Source organism: Buceros rhinoceros, unplaced genomic scaffold (genome assembly GCF_000710305.1).
Source record: "Buceros rhinoceros silvestris isolate BGI_N320 unplaced genomic scaffold, ASM71030v1 scaffold9952, whole genome shotgun sequence".
NCBI lineage: Eukaryota > Metazoa > Chordata > Aves > Bucerotiformes > Bucerotidae > Buceros > Buceros rhinoceros.
In genome coordinates this window covers 65,413-83,881 of record NW_010398311.1, presented here as the reverse complement: position 1 = coordinate 83,881, position 18,469 = coordinate 65,413, and the positions used below count along the sequence as shown (strand labels likewise).

Here is an 18,469-nt window from a genome sequence, read left to right as displayed (position 1 = left end):
AGGGAAAGAATTTACCTTTTCACAACAATTTCTTCATTTTGTTAGTTTTTCAACCATCAGAAAAGACCAGGAAAAAAACCCCACATGACTGAAAGTAATGCTGCAAGTTAGCTTTTGCAAAATATGCCCTAGGGGAGAAAAATATTTTTCAAACTTCTGATCACGGCACGTTTCAGTATGTGTTTCACATCAAGCGCTGAGATTAAGTAGCAGAGTCTGAAAGAAAAACAACACTAAACCCCAACAGTGTTAATGTGAAGTCTGGGAAAAGAATTCACATTCAATTGTCATGCTGTTTTTTTACTTGGATGCGAAAATTACTGCATGCCTCTGAACACCCAGTAGCAGCACAAGATACTTAATCCACCTGCTTATTATTTAAGGTGCCTAAGTTTTACAACAGGACACAGTATTTAATGCTGATGATCTTATTCCTAACAAGGAACAAATGGACTGTGAAACACAAAACTTCTCTGCTGCATAGAATATGTTACTACTAGTAGTGGTAAAAAATTAAAGGGTAAAGCCAGCTTTCAAAAAAAAGTAATTTAGCATGTTCTATGGTATATTCTCACCTTAGCATAGTGAGGAGCTTCTGTTTGAAATGCGACAAGCTAGTTTGTAAGGAATTGTGCTTCCTAGGTCAGTTTTATGTACTGTTCTATAATTAAGTGAATTCCTTGTCTGGGCATGTGCCTTATTCGTTGACAAAATAATATTTTGGTAAGCCTGGTGGCTTAAATCAGATTCATTTGACAGTGGTGATGTACGAAAATGCAGTAACTTCTTGAAAAACAGCTGGTAGCAGCTCAGCGATGTCCCCTATCTTGGGCTTGTCTCTCAGGGCGATCATCCTAGCTTATTGTGGAGCATTCCACTGTCTTGAATTGCAAATCCACACAGAAGGTTTGAGTGTTTCTTACTCCTGTATCTGAAACTCTTAATCAAGCTTCCCAAAGTTGGACTACAGGCCAGAAGGGCTGTTGGTCTTGCCTGCGGCCACATTGGCTTGCCTTCAGGATGTTGCAGTCTGTGTCTACTTCATTTTTTAGGTTGATTTTAACATAATACTGTGTCTTTTTTGCAGTGCCACTTACGCTTTTATGTGCTGGGCAGGGTAGCCTCTCCACTCTGAAACTTCTGGAGACTTCTGGAAAATTGAGTCCATGTAACGAATTGAAATCGCAGCCTTTGTATATGGGCTTGCAGTGTTGTCATAAATGCTTCTTTCAACAGCATTCTTCCACCAGTGTATGCAACTTCAGGAGTGATGAAAGACAGAATAAAGCCTGGCATCAAGTTGCTGTGAACTTGACTTTAGTACGTTAGTGGATCTTTACCAATTAACTTCATGCATAGAGATGGAAATCTATGGCTTTAAACAAAGTTGTGCTTAGTTTATTGTAATGAGTGTTTGATGCAAAATGAACATTTCCACAGCTAGTGGAAGAAAACATATTAATATTCGCTAGAAAATGGACTATTTTTGATCAGGGATTGTCTGATGAGTCTTCAAGGAGTAAAGCACTGAAGGCAGCATATGTAGCTAAAGTTGAATTACAAAAAAATAAGGTCCTCAGTCTGCTAGAACTCTTTTTTTTTTTCCTTCCTGTGCACTTAAAAACATCAAGTTTCAGCTCCTAGACTTTACAACTTAACCTCAGAAGTATGTTCTTCACGGGCATATATTAATGTAAATAGCACATATTATTTTGGAAGATAAGGTTTTTTTAGCATTTCTTCTGTGTTATAATTCCTACTGGTTATATTCCTTTAAGTCATTATTTTGCTGTAAGATCTTTCTTGCAGAAGTTGAAATAGCCTGAAATGTCACTACTGAAATCAATGACTGTATTGTAGAAAAATCCTATTTTTTTAAATGCCTGCATAATTCCATATTTTTTACTGTTTTCTGTGAAAGATAAATCTGTCAATATGTTTTATTTGCTATTGAGATTTTTAATTTTCCAGAGTGTCATTAGTGTGTGCTTGTGATAAATCTTGGTACTAGACCATGAAACTAATTTTATAGCTTAATGGTGTGTATTGGTATTCAGATGTATTATTAACCAAATGTTAAGTGTTCTTCTGGGGTTGTTTTTGCGTTTTATATAATAACCTGTATCAAGATGATAATTTAATGGTGATTTTGGGTTCTTTTTCTCCTAAGAATTAGCACTGGTAACACTTGGTTAGTGGGGCAATGTTACTTTTGTCTGCTATGGAGTTCAGTAAGTGAAGGAGGAGAGGTGGAACTCAGTAAACCTAGCTCTGCTTGCTCCTTGAAATCAACAGTTTTTGTCTCATAGAATTCATTCAGTCTTGCCTTACAAAAAGGTTTTGAAAGCTCATGTAGTATTTGTTTTGGTTCTAATTATTCTTTAATGGAAAAAACGATTACCTGCAATTGTTGATTGTCTATTCTGTTTGGTCTGCAGACCATTTAAGAATTCCAGACGAGGTACAGAATTAGCTGTGTACTCTGGTAATTAAATCAACAATTATTCCAAAAGGCAGCTTGCTCAAGCCCTTGCATTGGGTGTTCGGTAGCTGACAGAAAACAGCAGCCAAGGACTCCCTCGTGTGGTGGGTGTGCCAAAGGCTTCCTGCTGCAGCGTTAAAAGGCGAGTGTTTTGGTTCACTTGAGTGGGGAGTGCCTGTTGAAATAATGCAAGGAGTTGACTCCGGGAAGAAATGCAGCAATAGACGCTATTCTAGCACCGAAGCTGCTGGTTTCTCAGCTCCTCTTAGTCATCTGGTAATAATACCATAATGGTGCACTGCTGAAAAAAATAGCACCTGTATGCTTCAGGCTCTTCTAGCACCGAAGCTGCTGGTTTCTCAGCTCCTCTTAGTCATCTGGTAATAATACCATAATGGTGCACTGCTGAAAAAAATAGCACCTGTATGCTTCAGTGAAGATGTACTGGCTCTCTATTTTGTCTGGGAAGACAGGCTTCTAGCAATTGTGCATGTAGGAAAATTATCTTCAGCACTAGCTATTTAGAAAGGAGGATGATGACGACGCAGATTCAGTAGACAGCTGGACAGCAGGAGACTTCAAAAGCATAAGATAAGTAGGCTTGATACTGGCCAGAAATTTCTGTGGTCAGACTTGATGTTCCTGCCCAAAAAAAACATTCAGAGAAGACTTAGAAAATTACCAAAATGCTTTAATTGATCATGAAATGAACACTGCCATACTAATTAGGTGCTCTCTAATCATGATGTTATGGGTAGAACAATATGCGTTCTTTTTCAGGAGTGATGAAATGTTGCAAGGCTACTGACGATGCAGCACGTGAGGTTGCAAATGCAGTGAACTCACAGTGGCTTCTCCTGTGTCATACAGCTCTCACAGTATTTCAGAAGTAGATTTGAAAAGGCTTACTTATATCTGTTAAGTTAAAGATATACCTGTCTACCTTTCCAGCCTTCCTTTTAAGGTGTAATAGATTGTAAATGACACTTCAGCACTTTCAGGCAAACTCTTGATAACAGGGCTGCATCTGAACTCTTCTACTATTCATCCAACCCAGCAGCATCAGGTAAAGAGCTGATGAAGATGCTGCCTTTGGCACTTCTGTCTGAAATAGTATTTTTTCGTGTTTCTGAGATGCTTACAGGATTTAGAGAATGTTCCTCTGGAAACTGAGTAATAGCTCATAGGTGAAAACAGAAACATTATAAAATAGAGTATCATCCTTTGGCTGCTGTAGAGAGACAGACACAGTCATTCCTGCCTATTGATCTAGTTATGGAAGTTTTATCTTGTTACATACTGTAGTCCCACTTTTTATTTACTTTCACCTGTTTTCTAGGTTTACGGGAGTAGTAGTCAGAGAGGATCTCTTCAACGTGGCTTCCAGGGAAGCTGTCTGATTTGAAGGGTTTTATCCTTTCTGTCCTTTTTTAAAGTGCAGCATGGAGGAATTTAGCTGTTAAGTGGCAAGTATGTTTAAAGCTCTAGAACTAGACAAGCCACTGCCCATGGCTGCGTAGCTGCTTGCGAATAGGAAACGGAAGGAAATGAACAATGATGAATATACTTCTTGCAAGAAAAGTTGTCAGGCAGGCCACTTCCCAGGGAGATTGAGAGGTTGAACATTGATTGAGAGGCAAACCCACTTAATTGCTGAATTAGTGTGGTTGGACTAAATGGCCAGGTTCAGCTGTTCGTCTTACTCCTTAGCAGTAGAATCTTAATGCAAGTTTGTTGGAAAGAAGAAAACAGGCATGGTGGAGGTCGGACTCTCTTCAGTTTTTCATATGTTCTGATGTAGTTGAACTACTGTTTGGAAATAAGCTCTAGATTTCCCACAGAAACGGGAAGCTTAGAAGATGCATTAAAGACTATTTGAGAAGAACAAACTACTAAGAGGGTAATAATGTAAAGATTATCTAGGCAGAGTAAAACTTTTGTCGTGTTATGCTGCACTTGCCTTTAACTGTTCATTTTCTAGGTAGTAAGATGCATCAGTGTTCAGACAGCTTCAGTATTTAATTTTTTCTTTTTTTCTTTCATGTCACCAACTCTCCTGCATTTCCCTTCATTATGAGTAATTTGGGTAGTAACAGTGCAATAGGAAGAATTGCCCTGTCTTTAGATATCTTATTCCTCCCCATGTTCGTGACAGCCTTGGGGTGATCAAGTAAAGTGAACTGGCTTGTAACTGCTTTTGAGCGTTCTGTAATTCAGCAGCAACTTCTTTTAGGTGGTATATCTAGCTGTGCCTCGTGAAAACGACAGTACAGTATAGTGGTGCTTTTTTCTTATCCCACAAGACCTTTTGAGTTACCTTAAGGAAGAATTAGACTTGTCTTACTCTCCTAAACAACCAGTTAAGTTTCTTCATCTGTTTATCATTTCTTCACTTGGTTGACATCTCCAGTAGTCCAAACTAAGACTTCGTCATGATTTTTACTTCTAAAACTCAGTTCTTGCAACAGGATGCTGCTATAATCTGTCTACCTAAAAATCTTGAAGCAGTTGCTGTAAATAACCAAGGATTCTTTTCACATAAGTAGAGTTCTAGAACAAAATTATTCCTGTTCAGAAAGTTAAACATTTTTGTTGTCAGGAAGAGGAAAATCTTGTTTTACCAACTCTATTAAAAGGGCTTTATTCTGCTTTAAGGAATGATACTGCTACTTTTAAAAGCAAAACATTAAGAACAGACACCAGGCGTCACTTCTGTCATATCTACTTTGTATGGCTACTTTCTCTGTGGATAGCATCCATTTGGGACTTTCTCTGAATCCTGTATAGCAGAGGATTTTCCTGGGGCATTTACAGCTGTGTGCAGCATTTACTGTAAATGAAGCGTATTTAAAATATACACCTGTGAACCAACCCAGACAGTATAGAAGTAGTTTGTGATTCTTCCTCTTAAGAACTGTGAATTAGAGCCTGTGCATTTTTAAAGAAAAAAAGACATCTTTCAAGGCACAGTAGTAAATTCAGGAGCACCATGGCTATACCTTCCTGCTTGTTCCCTTGTACCTTCCTCATTTCCCTCTTCCAACTTGAAACTTTTTTGGTCATTTGCTGGCTGGTGTCTTTGAGTCTGTCTGCTTTTCTTTCCTAAATATCTAATCGATGTGTTCTTTACTTGCTTGTTTAATGTTACATTATTTGGTCTACACCTTTATAGTGTTCACATGGATCTCTACTCAGTCTCTTGAGCAGTCCTTTCAAAGATTGATTAAAATTAAATTATTTGGAAATACTTTTTGCCCTTTTCCTCTCAAAATCCATTCTGTATATTGACTGTAATGCCAAAAAGTAAGTTGGCATTATCTAATAAATTACTTTTTAATTTGCATCATCATCATGATGCATGGTGGTCAAGTGATATTTATGAAGCTCATAAACTTGAAATGTAAATGGAAAACGTAAAATGTAATTAATGATTATGAACTTTGAAATCGTAACATTTGCCTTAACTCCTTTGCTGTCTTACAAGCTTGTGAGATGCACTTCTGCTGCTATGTGGGTTTCATGGGTTTTTTATCAGATTTCATTGAAGCAAAATTCAATTCAACCTGCTTTTTCATGTTCATTTCTCATTCCTTCCAGGTCACTTCATCATTTTGAATTTTCCTACCTCAGGTGATTTCTTCTTTTACCAATCATTTGGCTAACTTGTTTTATTCTACACTACATTTTTTTAGTATTCACCGTATCCCAAACATAAAATGTAGTGGAAAGTGTACAAAACCAGCTTTAAACAGTGCTGTGAAATACCCTCAAGAACTGTTGTGGAGAAGCAGCTCAACTGATAGTTTGAGCATGTAACTTCTGAAGTATTGCTCACTTCTGCTAATGAGCAGAGTATTCCCCTTGAGGGTGGTGAATGTTTTCTTTCTACTGTCCCAATTAATAATTCCCAAAATAAGAAACTCATGGTAACTCCTTTCTTTAGGATAAGCTAAACTTACTACTGTTTATAGGTCTGAGTTATGGAATAAATAGCTGATGTGGACAGATAGTCTCTTGTCTGTTGAGGTTGATTAGGTCGTAATTTTGAAGATCTAGGAAAGGCTAAACTCAATGTGCAGAATACCTAGTCGCATATAGCAGACAGAACACTGGGACAGCTAACCTGGAGAGCTGCCAGAGGTTTTTCGGACTGTAGTGTCATTAAGCACAAGTTGGAAAACCAGAGCTGAGGCAATAGCCAGATGGAGCCGACCCTGCCTTGAAACAGTAGGAGACTAAGCTGCTTTTTTGATACATGTTTAAATCGGAGGATTGTTTAACTTGTGGACAACTATAGATCTACCTTCTTTCTTCCATCACACCATTGTGTACTCGGACACGTAGTCTGCTTTACGTGTGTTACTAGATTTGGAAAGAAGCGTGTGTTCTGCAGGAGATTTCTGTCCTGGCAAATGGAGTTTGGTGTAGAAGAGGCACAGATGGGAGAGTCCAGAGCTGTTTTCTGTCAGTGTTCAGTTTAATTCTTGGCTTCAGGCAATACAAATTAGTCATTCCAATTATTAAATAATGAATTTTCTCTTTTTAGATGTTCTAAGCGGTGGCTGATTTGGTTTAAGTGCATCTAGCTTCTGCCTGGTTTGCCTTGAAAACAAAATGTTTAGACATTAAGGAGGTGGGGGGAAACTGCACAGGAGAAGTTGAAATGTACTGACAAGGTATCTCTAGTTATATTTGAGTAAAATCCATCATCAGATGGGACTTCTCTCTGGCTTGTGCAGCTGCAGTGGTATAACATTGGACTGAAGACCTGTAACTCACTGAAAGAAACACTTGAGAAAAACTGAGCCTCTAAGTTTTTGTAGCCCAGTTGGCACTTTCCCACCCAGTGAGAAATACTACCAGCTGTCAGACATGCTTCACAATAATTGTAGTATCTGCTGGGTCATTTGAAATAGCTGCTTCTGCTGCATTTTGTGAAATGTTTGTCTGGATTTTCTAAAATTCAGCCATCCATATATGAACTGACATCCTCTTAAACAAGCATCTTCCTTTAAAACAAGCAGAAAGACTTGACTTGAGTGGTCCCTCAAGCATTTGACTACAGAAATCAAGTTCAGTTTTCAATTATTTGTATTTCTTGTTGAAAGCCAAGATTCATCTTTCTTATGTGCTTCTGTGAAGAAAGTAATTTTTTTACTCTGAATTATTGATAATGCATAATTGAACCACTTATCTTCAGGCAAAATTTCAGTCTCTTTAAGAAGTTTTACATTTTCTTAACCTTTTCAAATATATGAGGAGTTTGGAATGTCAGATCTGAACAACTTCAAATTTTAGATGATAGCTCAAATTTATTTAATTCAGTTTTGTTTAAAGAAATTACTCACAGAATCACTGAAGGCAGAAGAACCTTCTAGGAATAATCCTGTCAATCCCCTTCCTCAAGCAGGTTCTCCCTGAGGAGGTTGCCCAGGACCATGTCCAGTCAGAATTTTAGTATCTCCAGGAATGAAGACTTCACAACTCCTCTGGGTTTCCTGCTTCAGTGTTTCACCACCCTTGTAGTGAAAGGGGTTTTTTTCCTAATTGCAAAACTGCAACATGAACTTGGAGAAATGAATTCAAGCTTGTCCTGAATAAATTACTAGATGTATTTTATGCAGACTCCTAGGCTAATCTACTAATGTTTGTCAAGTTTGGCTAATAGAATGTCTCCAAAACTGGTCATGAATTATTATGTCCTTTGTAACAGCTGGGTATGCTCTTTGCTTGCAGTGGTCTGGGTGTTTCTGGTGTGAAAAACAGCTCATGTGAACAGAGGGGTAGTAGAAATAACTTCTGCACACCTTTTTTTCTGTTTACTCTGGAATTAGCGAATAGTCTTTTGGGAACATCTTGCACAAAATAACTTCGTTTGAGATTTTAACATCTTTTAAGGTTTGGTTTAATCTCCTAGAAAGAAACCTCTTTAATAAACCAGAAATTAGCATTACTGTGTTTAGGAGAAGATTAAAATAAAAGCTGCGCACAAAAAGACATTCCTTTAAGTTGCTCTTTTTTGAAGACAATTCTGGGAAGACTTTCTGCAGACAAGTGGGAGTGGTGGAGGTGATAAGTTTAGAAATTGCTCTACTGTAATCAAACTAATAATGAAAAAGGCAATCCTAGAATAAGGAACTTAGCTGTGTCTAGTAGAGCTGTGGCTGAAGACAGAAAAGCGTCTGCATATCTCCATACTGTTTGTTTCAGAAACACAGAATTGCTGAAGTTGGAGTCACTGCTGGATGTCCTGTAGTCCAGCCTCCTGCTTAGAACAGGGTTTTCTGGAACACATTGCTCAGGACTTTGTCCAGTTGCTTTTTGAGTGGTTTTTGTTACTAACTTTGCATAAATTAAGCTGTTCGTGGCTTCATCTAGCCAGTTTATATCTATGTGTGCTATTTTGAGGAGGCGATTGGGAGGAATGGGGATCAGGGGGTGGGGTGATGGCGGTGTACTCTTCTGTTTTGGTGCTGTGATACACTAATTTGTACAAAATTATGAATGTCAGCAGTGGTGGGTTTGTTACTAAACCTTCTCTTGTCTTGTTTTAATTACAAACTTCCGGTAAGTTTTTTTTGTTCTGTGTACTATTTTATATGCTTGCTGGCAATATATGAATTTGCCCTATGTGCTGTGTGTAATACTGTTTATCCTTTTATATTGTATCTCCAAGCTAACCTTGTCAATTAAGCATTTTGTGAATTAGATACTGGATATCTGGCTTTTTTTGACTGGTTTTTGAGCCTCTTTCTTTGCTTCTTAAAAAAAAAAAATAAAGCTCAGGGAGTATGGGAGAGTGTTTCTGAAAAGGTCCGTACTACTGAAGGCTAGTATTCTTACTAAGTGGTATCCTTTTGCTGTGTTAAGAATGCAAATAGGTAGAAAAACTTATGCACTAAAAATATTTTTAAATGGGTGTGCTAGTTAAGGCTGGTACACTTTAGATTTTGAAGTTGTCAAGAGATGACTACTACTAAAATCAAGTGTTCAGTAAGTGCTTAGAACATTGTTAGAAATGGGCTGTGGTTCAGTGATGAAGAGCTAATTAAAAATGCTTTATACATCTATCATCTGAATTGCCAATGCTAAAAGAACCTGAAAATGTTGCATCTTTAGGTAATACTTAGTTTGTGAACAGTTACTTGTATTAGTTGTTTTGAGTATAGGAATGTTGTTTTGAATACAGAGAAAAGACGAGCCTGCTTGTTACTGAGAGGCTCTATTTAGTATGTGAATATTATCTGTAGAAATGTTTAGCTTGAAATCTGGCCCAAATTCTGATACTGAAGTATGTTTGAAACACATTCATTTCCAAGCACTGGTCCAGAATTTTGCTACTGTTCTTTCTACATTCAATTAAAGTTCAAAAGTGAGTAGTGGATTTATAACGTTGTCTTAACCTTGAAGCTCCTGCCCTTACTTTAGTCTCTAACAGATCATAACAAACTTTTGAACCTGTTTTGCACAGAAATTTAAGTCTTTTTTTAAATGTACTGGAGCCATTTCTCCACTTAGGGCAGTCCATGGGAAAAGAAGAAGCTAGTTAAACCCCACTAGATTTACTGGAAAAATTAGATATGCGAGACTTTGAAACTTTGCTGTCTGGGGAAGATACTGTCCTTTAATAGAAGCAATTTTTGCTCAGTGTGTCTATATAGGTTTTAAATGCTGTTAGTTAACCATTGTGTAGTACTGCAGTACTGATAAGCCGTCTTCCTTCTCTATTTAATCAGGACAAAGCTTGGGTTATGGATTTGTGAACTACGTTGACCCCAAGGATGCCGAGAAGGCTATCAACACTCTGAATGGATTGAGACTTCAAACAAAAACGATAAAAGTATGTAGTTACGATTTTCAAAACATAAAGTGTTTTGACTTACTGATCCTCTGACGGCTTGTTTTCGCTTTCCAAGTGTAACTTAAGCATTTGCTAATGTCAATAGACTAGACTAGACCTTCACCATGTAGCAGATGGTTAGTCCTTTTTAGTCTGTTCAGATTTAGAGAGTTAGATTATAACTAAGGTATAGAAAACTTCTTTTTATGCACTTGACAATTATTTAGGTGTGAGCTTGAATTGTTTTAACTGAGAAAAGTTCAATGTATGCTTTAGTTGAAGAAACGCAATACTGTATATAGTCTGAACATGGCACTATATGCTCCCTCCTTACTTTCTCAAAAGGGATGGTATAACTTGCTTATTAATAATCCCTCTTATGTTGCTAGTCTTGTTTCTCTTACGAATCCTTAAAATGAAATGCTTAGATAGCTGATTTGACTATTTATTAATTACTGTAGTCCTAAGCCTCTACTGTCTTTGCTTCTAATGTCTGGTGTTCTTGGGTTTTTGTTTGTGTTGTAACTCCGGCACCTGTTATTTACTAAATACAGTTTGATTTCTAGAAGCAGAAATCTTAAGGGTTACTTTTTCTCATCTACTGTCTTAATCTGTTATCAGAAGAGTGAGGATTCTAATTCGAGCAACTGTTTGGGCTCTGAATTCTTCAGAGGAGAGGAAATAGTTTTTCAGGGAATGCAGACTTTTCAACATGTTTCAAGGGCGCTAGTGCCTGAAGGCAACCCGTGTTCTAACTAGCCCTTTCTCCCTCATTAAACTGCAGGGTTTGCTAGCTGAAGGCTTACGTAGCGACTGCCCTCTAACTAGGATCATGTTTGAGCTGAAAGAAAGCTCATCTCTAAAAAGGTTTGAACTTATAGTGCAGAGGCACCTGAAGATGACTGGGACAAAAATAAGAGGACAGTAACTATGGTTAGAATGCCTGACCTGTTCTGTAGTCATTTAATGAAGTGGCTTACACTTTTTGAAACTTAAATTCTGTGCTTTAACAAACACTGAATCATTACTCAAAATTACAATGCATGGAAGACGTGGATAGATGCTTTGCTGCAGCAAGCTCCCTGTGTATCTCTGGCAGACTTCTTGCCCACAGGCAGTCTCCTACCTTCTGCTTTGGGGGAGAGTTGAGGAAGGTTATTTCATGCTCTAGGTTCTTTGAAGCTGACTTTTGGGTAGTGCTGAGAAAGGCAATGAGTTTGTTCCCGTACTATTGCGGGTACTCTCTTGGCCTTTAATGTCTTGGATTGGACAAAAAAAAAATGCATCTGGCCAAGGTGATAAATTTGAAATTCTGGTGACTATACAGCCTGCAGAAAAGGACAGAGAATCAAGGAATCAAGCCAGGTCTCCCAAATCAAAATGATCCCTTAAGGGGGTTTCTAGTAACTTACTTTATGCTGCCAGTATATGGATTCTTAACTTTTTCAGTGATTAATGCAGTCATTGTATTTCTGCTACTAAAAATTGATTGTAAAAAAAAAAAGTTTGGGAAAAAATGGAAACAGAGGAGACAGATGTGAATTTTGAGGGACTTGTGCCTTAGATGTCCTTAGCTAATAAAAATCTGAAATATTAGACTTGTCACAAGCCAAAATGACCTCTTCATCAAAATAAAGTCTCTTTTTGGTTAGAAGGCTTTTGATTCTGAAGCATTGGAACAGTCTGCCCAGGGCAGTGGTGGAGTCCCTATGCCTCGACGTGTTTAAAAGCCACGTAGGCGTGGTGCTGAGGGACATGGTTTAGGAACCCTGGCAGTGCAGGGTGAATAGTTGGACTTGATGATCTTAAAGGTATCTTGCAACCAGATCATTCTATGATTTTGTGATGGGATTCTCCCAAGATGCTGTTTAAAGAGGCTGGCTTCACCTCCTTCCCCACTACAGAAGAGTCAGAGGCTAGGAGGATCCCCAATATGTTTGAAGACTAAGGTATTTGTACATTAGACATTTGCTTCAGTCACTAAACAAAGATGTTTGTGTGGCTGTGATTTGAAAGGAAGCTAATCAAAAGCATCTATGAAGTGATAGAAATGCCCATCCTACTGTGAAGCACTTTGTAATTTACATATTCCTGAGGTCAGCCTGGAGGCACCACTGACCAGGGGTGGAGGTGATCTGGGAGGCCTTTGCTGCCTCTGGGGGCAACATCTGGAGTGGCGGGAGTCATGAGAATTTAGTACCTTTGCAGAGAATACTTTCATTTTACAGATAACTGTGTTCCTATTTGTCCAGGGTTGATACTTGAGTTAAGAAAAAATCTGTTCAACAGACTCAGAATCCAACCCATAGACTTACTTTCATTTTTTAAAAATGGATATCACTGAGATTTTTATATATACCTTCCTTTGAAAAACGGTAGATGTTGGATGCTTGTTCTTTTAGCACATTTTTAGGACTTTTGTAGAAGTGTTTAATTAGTTCACTAGACTAGGGGTTGAAAGCAACTGTTTCCTGTTAGCCTACAAAACTGGAAGGAACCTCGTTGGTTAGGTGATGGACCCTCACAATGTGGCTGGACTGAGAGCATTCCCACTCAGAGGGAATTGCCTTGATCCTGATGTGTTATGTTCCAGATTGCAGCCATGACGCATACCTCTGTTCCAGTGCTTCTGTACTAGCCTGTTAGTCACTGGATATATTTCTGTCATACCTAAAAGGGATTGTTACCTACTGTTTTCTCGAAATAAAGTACATTGAAAAGGTGTTTTGGCAAAATGCTGGGTTAAGTTTTTCTGTATGGGTAGCACTAATGAAAGCTGTTCCCTGATATCCTTTTAAAAAGAACATCCTGTAAAATGGTTTATGGAGTACTTCATTAAACTATTTGCAAAGTACCTTAATAAAATTTCAGATCCATGCCTCCAAAGCAAGTCATAGAAGTCTTAGTCTGGTCTAACCAGGTGCCAGTTGTGTTGCCTTCTGATTTTACCTGAATATTAAAACAGTGGGGTGGGTATGCATTGAAGTTGAAGGCATATCTAGGTGTGCTCAACACCTGAACCCACATAGTAGATGATACCCTCTGTGGCATAGTTTACAGTATATTTGCAATATAAACAGCCTTATTTGAATTGCAGGTAGCCTGTGAAATTTGGGCTTCATTTAATTATGCAACTTTAGTGTGAAAACAAGTTGTATCTTAGAGCAAAATGTTTTCTGTGGCTTCTCATTTGGAAGATGCTGCTGGGAAGCAGCTCTGTTCTTTTTAAGAGCCAGTAAACATGTAGATTTCTGTGCCTGGAGTGATTTATTTATTTTCCTGCTTACCCACTTGCTTGTCCATGACTTTCTTCATTTAGGTTGTCCTGAAAAGATCAGTTCTTCCCAAATGTGGAACACTTAGAGGAGCAAGCAGCATATAAATCACTGACTTTCACATGAAAAAAATCAAGTGGATGTTTTGTTGGCTTGGCTGCTGCTTGGGAGAGGGAGAATCCTCAGTGCCTTCCCCTCCCCTTGCTTTTGGGAAAACTCAAAAAAAAAGATACAGGTGAATTTACTGTGAGATTATCTGAGTAGGACTATCTTTCAGTGTGGTGTAAGACTTAGACAGATTCTTGGTTTAAGGAGAAGTGGGCCTATTGTTAAAGTGGCATGCTGTTGTATAAAATGCTGAATAGGAAGCAGCCGTTTGCCTAGATTAGGTGTAGCAGATTGGATTTAGCAGGAGGATACAGGAAAACCTCTTTGGATTTTCTCTGTGGATGCTGGAGTACTTGAGTGATGGGTATGGTCTCTTTGGATTGTAGCTGCCAAGGGGACACTGCAGATGGCAGTAATGCAGAGGATGTCCCTCCCTTGCCAGGTAAACTGGGGCTGAGGAGCTTCCCACTGTCCTGTCCCCAGCTCCCTCTTCAGTGTGAGAGGGCCTGAAGTGGCAGAGCCTGGAGCTAGCAGGTGGTTTTCTTACTCATTAATGCTGGTGATACATGTATACACATGTGTACAAATAGGCATAGGAATGGGAAAAGAAAATAGTTTGTGCAGGCTAGAGGCCTGGAAGTTGTCCTTTTTTTTAAGACAGCGTTGATTATCTAGCTGTATTTTTATGCAGCTGAGTGCTTCTTTAAAATCAGATTTAGTAAGATTTCCTCTTTTCAGTTCTTTGGACTATTAGGGTGTTTACATGGGTAATTATCACCTGTCAGGGGAATAGAGATTTAAGAAATATTTTATCTAAAGTATTAAATCTGTAGGTTTTCTTCCCACTCCTTCATAACTTTGCATATATTTTAAAAAAATATAAAATTAGGCTTAACATGTAACATTCTGCCAAGTTCCTGTTGGAGTGAAATCTGACAAATTCTTTGGCTACAGGCACAGATGTCCTACTTTGGCATCATCACCTAGTTAACTGCTCTACTGTAGAAAGCTGTGTAATGAGAAGAGCTAGTTAGGACTTCAGCAGAAGACTGAATACTGGACTATCAGCTTTACAGATGCCCAGAGAAGTACAGTACAGCAAGGGAAGACTTTAAGTGAGCGATATGCCACAGCTTCATTAGTGTCCTCTGAGGTGGAGTGTTCTTAAAAATTGGCGTTATGAAATGTAATTTCACTCGGTGCCTGGAACCATTGCTTAGGTTTACAATAAGATTCATTTTAGAGGAATTATCCTGTAACTTAACTGCTCAAGATTGTCCACTCTTACGAACTACTACCTGTGATAGTACTCTTGAAAATGCTGTGAACACTAAATGGTAAATAACAAAATGCTGAAGAATGAAACGTAGGTTGATTTGAGTTAGTGCAGCAGTTAAGATTGAGAATTGTTCCTGTCTTCACCGTTGATATTTGTAGAGGAAAATTTTAGTGGTGTCAATCTTTGTAGTAATTTTTTCATTAACTAGTATACCTGGGGAGCAATAAAATGAGTTGTGGGGAAAAAAAAGTCTATTAAAATACCAGAGGCAAGTGAGCTGTGAAGGTGAGCAAAACCTTCCCTGCTGTCTTAATTTTTTTTCTTCCAGCGCTAAAGAACATTCATCTAGTGAGTAGCAAAAGGGGATCCTATTTGGAGGTTTAATTAAAGCTAGTGAGTTTTACTGATGCTATCAATCAGCAAAGATTGAGAGAGCGAGCATGGTGCCAGACCTTTAATGGTCTTGACAGGGCAATTAATACCTCTGGACTACATTTGCAAGGTAAAATTGAAGTGCTGTAGCAGATCTGAAGCAGAAAAATAATTTGTCTTGGAACAAAGGTAAAGGTGGTTTTTTTTCCCGTTAAATTTCTGCAGGAGTTACATAAATGGTAATTATACAATCTTTTAACTGTGTTACAGTTAAAGCTTTGACAGCATTTCCATTTTAAACCCCCACCCCACACATGCCTTTTCACCCCCAGGTAAAATTTGTTCTTCATGGAATTTAAAATCTCCTCAGACTTTGAATGTTACTTAATCAGCTTAAGCTGGATGCTTATTTTTCATGTTGCTTAATAATATTGAGAGAAGGATTCACTTCTGAATGCATATTGCTGTTACTTCCTGTAAAGCACATTATGGGCACAAGGTTGTTCATTAATGTCCAACCACTTTGAGTTAAATAACACAGAATATCAAAATAAACTAGAAAATGCGCTAATCTCACCTTTGACAACCATGTGCTGTCTTGCAGCTGATCACAGTTTCTTGCAGGGGGTCTGTCCCTGCTTGCCCTGGGGCAGAGGATCCTTAGACCAGTGCAGACTCTAGGGCTGCTGAGTAGGTTTGCAGCCAAAAACCTCAGTGATGCAGTAAGGTCCTTTCTGAGCCTTGCACAGAGGGTTTCTGACACAGAAATGGAGATGTTAGAAGGGGCCACAAGTACTGTATGTGACTGAAGGAAGACTGCAAGCATTGCTCAAAAGCCAAGCTCTATGCAAGCACAAAAAGCCAAGAAAGCCAACAAAAACCTGCTTGTTACTGCTGAGATCAGTGATGTGTCTTCTATCCTCTGCATGCTGTGGAAAGTCCTTTAAGGAGGATACGGCTTTCTATGTGGTTCCAAAATGCCAGGCATAGAGATCTGCCTGGGTGGTTTTTTTAAATCCAAAACTTCTTTTCTCTATAAGACTGCTTTTACTATTGTGTAAAATATGGCTGCATTTATTTTTGAAATTATGGAAGTGCGGAGACAAATTGACCTCTATGCTAGAGGCTTTCAGCATTTTTTTGACTTTTAATTAAATATTGCCTGTGTTTTTCATCCACACAGTAATAGTTTTTCTAAAAGGTTGTAAGATATTCCAGTGGAGTGGTAGCTGTAAGTAAAAATGAATAGATGTTTTGTGCATTTCTGTAAGGTGCGTCTGTAGAATGAATAATGTAAGAGAGACCCAAGGGATGTGCTTACCAGTGTCTCTGTCAGCAGCAGCTCCCTAGATACAACACGGAGAAGTTAGTTGAAGTGTCTCATTTCCTTCAGAAGGGAAAACTTGTCAACAGATTCACCTCAACTCCAAAAGCAGAATGAGAATTCGGATGTGCTGTTTTGAGATTCTGTTCTTGTCTGTCTTATTCCTGTGCAGAGCTAGATATTATCCTGTGAACTCTTGTCCTCTAAAGTATGAAATCTTTTGTTTGTTTTTTTTGTTGGAAGTGTCTGAAATTTTTGATGGGCATTGAGTGAGGAGGGGAGTGTTCATCAGATCACAATCAGGAATGCAGTGTCTGGAGGAAGGACTTGGAGAAAACCAGAAGCAGAAAACTGAAAAAGTTTGTGGACTGAATCTTTTGTTTATTATTTTTCTTTGTACTTAGATTCTAAGTCAAGTACTACTTATTTTTTTAAGAGACAGTAATGGCTGTGACTGCAAACTTTAAAATGTTATTCTATATTGACTATTCTAAAGGCAAAACAAGATAATTGCTGTTCTGTGTTTGTAATGCATAATTTTCATCCTCTGTTTTAGTGCTGTTTTTCCGAATGAAAGATGTTTCTCTTGGATAACACAGCATTATCCAAGAGTGTGACACTGAGCTAGAATCAAGGCTCCTTGAATCCAGAACAAAGGGCATCCTTGGAGCTGGGTGCTTTCAGTATAGGGTGGAGGAAGGGAGGGCCCATTAAAGTCTCTGTTGAAACTGTAGCTCTGGTCAGACCTGTTATTGCCATGTGTATTGAATTTGATACTCTTGTTGATCATTATTGTTCCTGCCTAGTGATGAGAACTCGCCATATTTTATTAGAAAACTCATGGTGTGATGTCTGCCTTAATGGTGACAGGGAAGATGAGTTGATGACTTCCTAGTGAAAGACCATGGGTTTGTTTTTACCTATGCCAACATGAGTGCTCACATGCTTTACACAATGAGTCTTCAGCATACAGGGAAAGATCTTGTCTTCAACGGGGTGTTTCAGTATTACATTTCAAGGTAACCTTGGAAAAAGTACTGGGAGTAAGTGCTTCCCGGGCTGGAGAATCCCAGGCTTTCTTACAAAACATTTAATCTCAAGAAGATTGCCTTTAATGTCTTGCTGCTGTCCCAGGCCTTCATCAGGTTTCTCATAAAGATGAGACCTGCTCATGGTCTATGTTCCTCTTAAAACTTGCTTTGCTGTGCTGAACTTTCTGTTGCCTATGCTTTAATAATGACTAGGTCATGGCCTGTTCTGAGGAAATCACGAAGATAAGAGAGGAGTGGATTAAAATATGGTGATCTGGAACTTGGCCAGAATTGAAACCAGATTTTTTTTTTCCCTTAGATTCAATGCTGATCCAGATAATCTAAGCACCTAGCTCAGTTTTCTAGCTTTGTTGTGGAGCTTGGACTTCTGACCCACTGTACCCTGGAAAGCAGGGTGCATACGGGCAGTGCTGCAGGCGAGTAGCAAACATGGCTATGGTGGTTGCTTCCTGACTGAGAAGAGTCAAATACAGAAACATGGTCAAAGAGGAATAGAAGTTAAAAAATCTTTCTGAGCTCCAGTATGTACTCATTCTATCAGCAATGTTCTTTGATAACTAATCTGAGAAATGGTGAAAGCCTCAGATGCTGGAGACCTTATATCCACTGTCCATATTGTGCACTAACATGCTTAAGAGTGAAGGTGATACTCAGGAAAAGTACACCTGCAAGCAGTTAATTAAAAACTGCAAGAAGCTACATCTATAAGGAGACTTAACTTTATTTCAGTGGAAGTT

General features: G+C 38.6%; 1 protein-coding gene across 4 annotated transcripts in view; it reads left to right on the top strand.

Annotated features, from left to right (window-relative positions):
* Positions 1 to 18,469, top strand: part of ELAVL2 (ELAV like neuron-specific RNA binding protein 2) — a 52,297-nt gene that overhangs the window by 16,383 nt on the left and 17,445 nt on the right. For all 4 annotated transcript variants that reach the window (XM_010131059.1, XM_010131058.1, XM_010131057.1 and 1 more), the window contains one exon: positions 10,219 to 10,322. In XM_010131059.1, the coding sequence (XP_010129361.1) occupies positions 10,219 to 10,322 (104 nt within the window). The remainder of the gene's footprint in view (positions 1 to 10,218; positions 10,323 to 18,469) is intronic.